Genomic DNA, 6542 nt, shown 5'->3' on the forward strand with positions numbered 1-6542 from the left:
CAATTATACATATCTTCGCTCAAAAACACCGCTCCAACCGTCTTCGTCTGTTAGGCAAATTTTTAGCTATCAGAGTTTGGCACGCTACTTCTAAAGATTGCAACACCCTCTTCTATAATCATCCAGCTCATCTCGCGCGTCTTTTTTCTCTCCCGCAACTTCTATTCTTCTCTCCCGCCTATTGCAGAGGTTAGTTTGTATTTACTTATTTTGATTTTATCTTGAATCAAAATTGCTATGTGTATGTAATTAGGATTTTGTTTTACAAAGTCTGTGTTATTTTGATAGAACATATATATAATTAGGGTTTTGGTTTAGAAATTTGGGGGTTTGCACTTCATTCATTCAATTCTTGTTGTGTTGTAATAGAGATGGAGGTCTCGTTTCTTTCTTTGCTTAATGATGGATCAGTCTCACAAATTGAAGATTTGATATTTTCTCAACCAACTCAATCTCAATCACAACCCCAAACTCAGCCCCAAACCCAGCCCCAGCCCCAAAAAGAAGCTTTGAAACTGAAGAAAGGCAAAAGGTCAAAGAATTTTTTGATTGAAGAGGATATGCTGCTTATTTCCGCGTGGCTGAATGTTAGTATGGATCCCGTGCAAGGAAATAATCAGACACATACAAACTATTGGGCTAGGATTTGGAAATATTGCGAAGAAAATAAAGAAAGGCTAGAGAGTGATCGGAGTGCTAATTCATTGTGTAATCGTTGGTGCACAATCAATGAAAAAGTGGCCAAGTTTATTGGATATTACAATCAGATTTGCGGAAGAAATCAGAGTGGATTGACTGAACAAGATAAGGTACATTGTTATTTACTTGATAACACTTTTATATGTTTTCGACTTTTCAGAGAGATCCGTTAAGGATTTTTTACCAGAATTTGTATGATCAAGTGCCTACTAGTGAGATGGCTGCTTTCTGGTAATACTTTCTTTTGTCTTGTGGTTTCGATTTTTAATATGAGTCGTATGTGTTATTCGTTCACTATGAAGTTAAATTTGTTGTCAGTATAGGGATGAGTTCCTTGGTTAAGCATAATTTCTCAAATGTAGTATTTAGGTTGTCTCTGTCTCATGTAGTATTTAAGTACTTTTTAGCTTTTGTTCTGTAGTTTTACAACTTTCCTTCCATGGTCTTGGTGCAGCACCTACTTGCTTCAGCCTTTAATTTGTTATATGGTAACATAAACTTGTGTAACTCTCCACCAGTGTTTTGTAAAGACTCAGTTTCTTTATTTAGCATTTGTTTGCAATTGTTGGTCTCGTGAAGGCCTTCTTTATAGGAAAGTCCCATCATTTTAAGTCATTTGCTCATGGTACAATCCAATCAATGTGCCACCTTGAATTTACTGAACTTGCTCCACCAGTGTTTTTGGGCTATATAATTGTACCTTTACTGCTTCAGTGCATTAGTTGAGGCCACCTTGAATTTAGGTTGTCTCATAATTTCTTGGTGAGATCTTCAGTTCATGCCTCATGATATTTGGCCAACATAACAGGGGAATGAATGGGAGAATTTAAAAGGACTAGTTCCAAATAAATATATAGGTGGAAAAAGTCTTGACCAAACATGTATCGCATTTACAGCTAATTTGTATGGACCATGCTATCAGAGTCTTTTATGCATTGCAGTGTTGCCTGGAGTATAAGATAACAGTTGATGGTAGTGTTAAACATGATAGAAACTTGCCTAACTTACCTAAAGATACCATTATAAACCCTGCATATGTGTCTGTTATGTAGCGGCAACAATTGCTTTAGTATTGTAGATCATAATCATTATTAATACAGGTGCAGCTAGTAATCAGGTGTTTGTCAAATGAAAAAAAACTTTAATAGGGTATACATTAATTAAACAGATGGACGGCAGGATTAAAAGAGCATATTAGCACTGTGCAGGTTATACCCAAAGGTGTTCTTGTTGGTTTTTGCAGAGGTTTATGGTAGTTATTTTATGTGTGTATATCATTGTGCAGGTTGACCAGACAATAGAGATGTATGAGGGGGTTATGAAAGAGAAGTTCATGTTTATACGTCACTGGAATGCATTGTGATTTTCGCCCAAATATCAAGCTAGTCTAGCAAAAAAGAACAAGCCAACTAAGGACAAAGATGTATCCTCACAGTCTGTTGACAGTCAAATTCCTACAAGCCGAGATTCTGATGAAATGATGGAACGTCCAATGGGAAGCAAAGCTGCAAAGAAACTGAAAAGAGCTGCCAATGAAGCAAAAGATGAGGAGGGCTTGGAAATTCTTAAAACAATGCAGAAAGATGCATTGGCCATTGCTTCTTCAAGAACGGAATCAATTCAAATTAGCTTGCAGTTACAGAAGGATATGATGCAGTTACAAAAGGAGGAGTTGCAGCTACGCTTAGCTAAGGAGGAGCGGGAGAGGCAAAAAGAGGAGCGAGAGAGGCAAGTTTATGAAGCATCCATCATGGCAATTGACACTAGTAAAATGCTACCGGATCAAGTTAAATATTATGATGCACTCAAAGCTAGGATAATGAGAAATATATCATAATATGTTTTATTTCATGTACTTGACTTTATTGTGCCAATATTATGTATTAGACTTAATTTTGCTTATTTTATAAATCAATACTTCTTATTGTTACAAAGCAGATTACTACAAAGCAGATTACATAGAGAATACCATTACAATTATAAAAGTAAATTACATGACATAAATGAAAAAAATTACAACACAATACTGAAGATAAATCAAATAACAAACATTTAATTCATGTCACCGCCGTGAATCTGCCAAAGATGTTCCACAAGATCATTTTGCAACCGAATATGAGCTTGTTTGTCTCGAATCTGCTGGTGCACCTGTATGAATTCCCTAAGGGTATTTGGATGACGTGGTTCTCTTTGAACAGTTGGTTCAACATTTGTATCAAATTGTTCTTCTTCGGTATGCAATTCCCTTTCATCTTCAATGATCATGTTATGTAATATGATGCAAGCTGTCATAATATACTTCATTGTTTCCACATCCCAAAATCGTGAAGGTCCACGAATCATAGCAAACCGAGATTGTAATACTCCAAATGCTCGCTCAACATCTTTTCTAACAGATTCTTGTGCACATGCAAAATATTTTTTTTTGTTACCTTGGGGTTTTGGAATAGTTTTCACAAAAGTTGGCCAGGAAGGATATATACCATCAGCAAGATAATATCCCATATTATATTCATGCCCATTAATGGTATACCTCACTTCAGGTCCACGACCTTCTGCCAATTCTTGAAATAAATGAGATCGATCCAAAACATTAATATCATTTAACGATCCCGGTAATCCAAATAAAGAATGCCAAATCCACAAGTCCTTTGAAGCTATTGCTTCTAATATAATAGTAGGTTCATGAACATGACCTGTATACATACCTTGCCAACCAGTAGGACAATTCTTCCACTTCCAGTGCATACAGTCAATACTACCCAACATTCCAGGAAAGCCTCGTTGTTCATTTTCTGCTAACAATCTGGTCACATCTTCATCGTTTGGTCGTCTTAAATATTCAGCACCGAAGACTTCAACGATAGCTTTAACAAATCTTCTTAGGCTCTCTATTGTAGTACTTTCACCAATTCGAACATAATCATCAATAGCATCTGCTGTCGTTCCGTATGCAAGCATCCTAAGTGCAGCTGTCACTTTCTGGAGTGATGATAATCCGCGCATTCCTACAGCATCATTTCGTTGAGTGAAATAATTGTCGTGCATTGTAACTGCTTCTTGAATTTTCAAAAATAACAATCTACGCATACGAAATCTTCGACGAAATTGTGTATCTGTGTATGTAGGTGTATCGGCAAAATAATCACGATACAATCTAGCATGGCCTTCTTCTCTATTTCGATCAATTACACGATGATTCATCGTGGAACCACCGTGATGCGATTCAGAATTTGCTCTTTGTCGTCGATGGTGGAGGTAAGCAGCACTCATTCTCATTCTTGCTTCATGCTCCTCTTCTTCTGCTTGCATGATATCAAAAATCATTTGTGTGGTGTTTTCCATTACAAATGAGTATTTTAGAAGTGTGAATGAATTTGAGTTTGTAGAAAATTTGTGTTTAGTTCAGTTCTGAAACTTGGTATTTATAACCAAAAAATTATGACCGTTGGAATATGACCGTTGGAATATAGCCGTTGGAATATAGTCGTTCGAATATGACCGTTACAATTTGAAAAAAACCAATAAAAAGGTGTTTTTGAAATATAGCTAACCATTATAGCTAACACCATTGGAGTCCAACACCTTACAGATTCAACAAATTTTACATAACCATTACTTTATATTATTTTAGCTAACCAGTTTAGCTACTCCCCTTGGAGATGCTCTAACAAACGGAGGAACACACTAGTCATGAAAATTGGACAGTAATAATAAACATGGACTAGATTTGACAAACATAAATATTACATCATTCAAAGCACCACTCTGGCTTACTTCTCTTGTCCCTCTGTCTCCCCCACAACAAGTCTATCGTGACCCACTCTAATTTCTCATCTCACCAATTCTTTTATCCTTCCCACACCTCCTCTACCTATACACACACCTCTCTTTAAATACACACACTCTAAACCTAGCTTACTCACTAGCAACACACTCTCCTCTTGCCCGCTCTTTCAAAATGGCACAAAGAGTGAGCTTCTTTTTCTTCCTCACTCTCTCGTTCACTTCAGTTCTTTCACGCAACACGCCACTGCGCCACACAACTCTCGACGTTTCGGCTTCTATCCACAAAACGCTGTCGTTTGATTCCCAATCCATAAACACATTGAATCAAATTGAGGAAAGTACTGCTTCAGCTTCTCTCACACTCCAACTACATCCTCGCTCATCTATACACAAAACTACTCACAACGACTACAAGGAGCTCACTTTAGCTCGACTCGGCCGTGACTCAGTCCGAGTCAACTCGCTCCAAACCAGACTAGATCTGGCAATCAACGGCGTTTTAAAATCAGATCTCAAACCTGTTTACAACGAGTTCTCAGCTGAAGAGCTGGAAGTACCGGTCATTTCAGGAACGAGTCAAGGAAGCGGCGAGTACTTTACTCGACTCGGAATCGGTCATCCACCGAGTCAACTCTACATGGTACTCGACACTGGTAGTGACGTCAACTGGCTACAATGCGCACCTTGCGCTGATTGTTATCAACAAACCGATCCAATCTTCGAACCCGCTTTATCATCTTCATACTCACCTCTCACTTGCAATACTCAGCAATGTAAATCGCTCGATGTCTTCCAATGCCGTAACGACACGTGTCTATATGAGGTCTCGTATGGCGACGGTTCGTACACCGTCGGCGATTTTGTAACCGAGACAGTAACTTTCGGCGGCTCGGCTTCGGTTGATAATGTAGCTATTGGATGTGGTCATAGTAATGAAGGCTTGTTCGTTGGAGCCGCCGGCTTGATTGGACTCGGCGGCGGCTCGCTTTCGTTTCCTTCGCAAATCAATGCGACGTCGTTTTCGTATTGTTTAGTGGATCGTGATTCTGACTCAGCTTCGACACTCGAGTTTGACTCGGTTATTCCTCCTAACGCCGTTACTGCTCCGTTAGTTCGTAACGAAAAACTCGATACTTATTACTATATCGGAGTAACCGGACTCAGTGTCGCCGGCGAGATGCTAAAAGTATCAGAATCGACTTTTAAGTTAAACAGTGACGGTGAAGGCGGCGTTATCATTGACTCGGGCACTGCCGTGACTCGGTTACAAAACGGAGCTTATTACACACTCCGTGACGCGTTTAAGAAAGGCACTAAAGACTTGCCGTCAACTGACGGCGTTGCGTTGTTCGATACTTGTTATGATTTGTCGAAAAAGAAAAGTGTGGAGGTTCCAACGGTGTCGTTTCACTTTTCCAACGGTAAAGAGTGGGCTTTACCGGCTAAGAATTACTTGATACCGGTTGACTCGGCGGGCACTTTTTGTTTCGCTTTTGCTCCGACGTCTTCGGCATTATCTATTATTGGAAATGTACAGCAGCAGGGGACACGTGTCAGTTATGATTTGGGACATTCGGCCATTGGATTCACTGCCAACAAATGCTAATTTACTTTTATAGCCCTGCATAGGACAATTTATTTTTTTGCTATTGCAGTTTTTACATTTGTAGTATGTGTTTTGGAGTTTGGACGGGAGTGATTTTGTATAGGATTTGGAAGGGGTAGTGTTTGGAGGGGTATTCATGGAAACAAGAGAATATTAGTATTTGAATTGTGCCATAAACGTTGTTGAAATTATTTTCATTAAAAATTGTAGCTTTGTTATACCAATTCACAAAAATTAACCAATTAACAAAAAAAAGTATGAAATTTACCACACAACAGTAGTGCACACTCTAAGTCTACACTCCAGAGTCCAGACTGCGATACTGGACCTGGCTTAAGATTTAAGAATAAGCCCAAAAGGCAATTGGCTGTAATTCGTTAAATGAATCATCAATTAATTATATACAGGGGATGAGCAAATTCAAGCTCCCTTAATTTAGGTTAAAGCC

The 6542-nt window shown here is 38.7% G+C and overlaps 3 protein-coding genes across 3 annotated transcripts; 2 read left to right on the forward strand and 1 right to left on the reverse strand.

The window, feature by feature from the left end:
- LOC141664190 (glutathione S-transferase T3-like) lies at positions 1-2609 on the forward strand. The gene is made up of 3 exons (XM_074470087.1): positions 1-189; positions 370-809; positions 1985-2609. The coding sequence occupies exons 2-3, from the start codon at positions 372-374 to the stop codon at positions 2060-2062; spliced, it is 516 nt and encodes a 171-aa protein (XP_074326188.1). The 5' UTR covers positions 1-189; positions 370-371; the 3' UTR covers positions 2063-2609.
- A 142-nt stretch (positions 2610-2751) lies between these two features.
- LOC141664677 (uncharacterized) lies at positions 2752-4173 on the reverse strand. Its single transcript, XM_074470632.1, has 2 exons — positions 3462-4173; positions 2752-3263 (listed from the first exon to the last, which is right to left on the reverse strand). Exons 1-2 carry the CDS (start codon positions 4042-4044, stop codon positions 2752-2754), a joined length of 1095 nt encoding a protein of 364 aa, XP_074326733.1. The 5' UTR covers positions 4045-4173.
- A 315-nt stretch (positions 4174-4488) lies between these two features.
- LOC141666906 (protein ASPARTIC PROTEASE IN GUARD CELL 1) lies at positions 4489-6271 on the forward strand. The gene has a single exon (XM_074473152.1). It carries the CDS (start codon positions 4661-4663, stop codon positions 6092-6094), a length of 1434 nt encoding a protein of 477 aa, XP_074329253.1. The 5' UTR covers positions 4489-4660; the 3' UTR covers positions 6095-6271.
- The last annotated feature ends 271 nt before the right edge of the window (positions 6272-6542 follow it).

The sequence above is a fragment of the Apium graveolens genome, chromosome 6, assembly GCF_009905375.1.
Source record: "Apium graveolens cultivar Ventura chromosome 6, ASM990537v1, whole genome shotgun sequence".
In the NCBI taxonomy this organism is placed as follows: Eukaryota; Viridiplantae; Streptophyta; class Magnoliopsida; order Apiales; family Apiaceae; genus Apium; species Apium graveolens.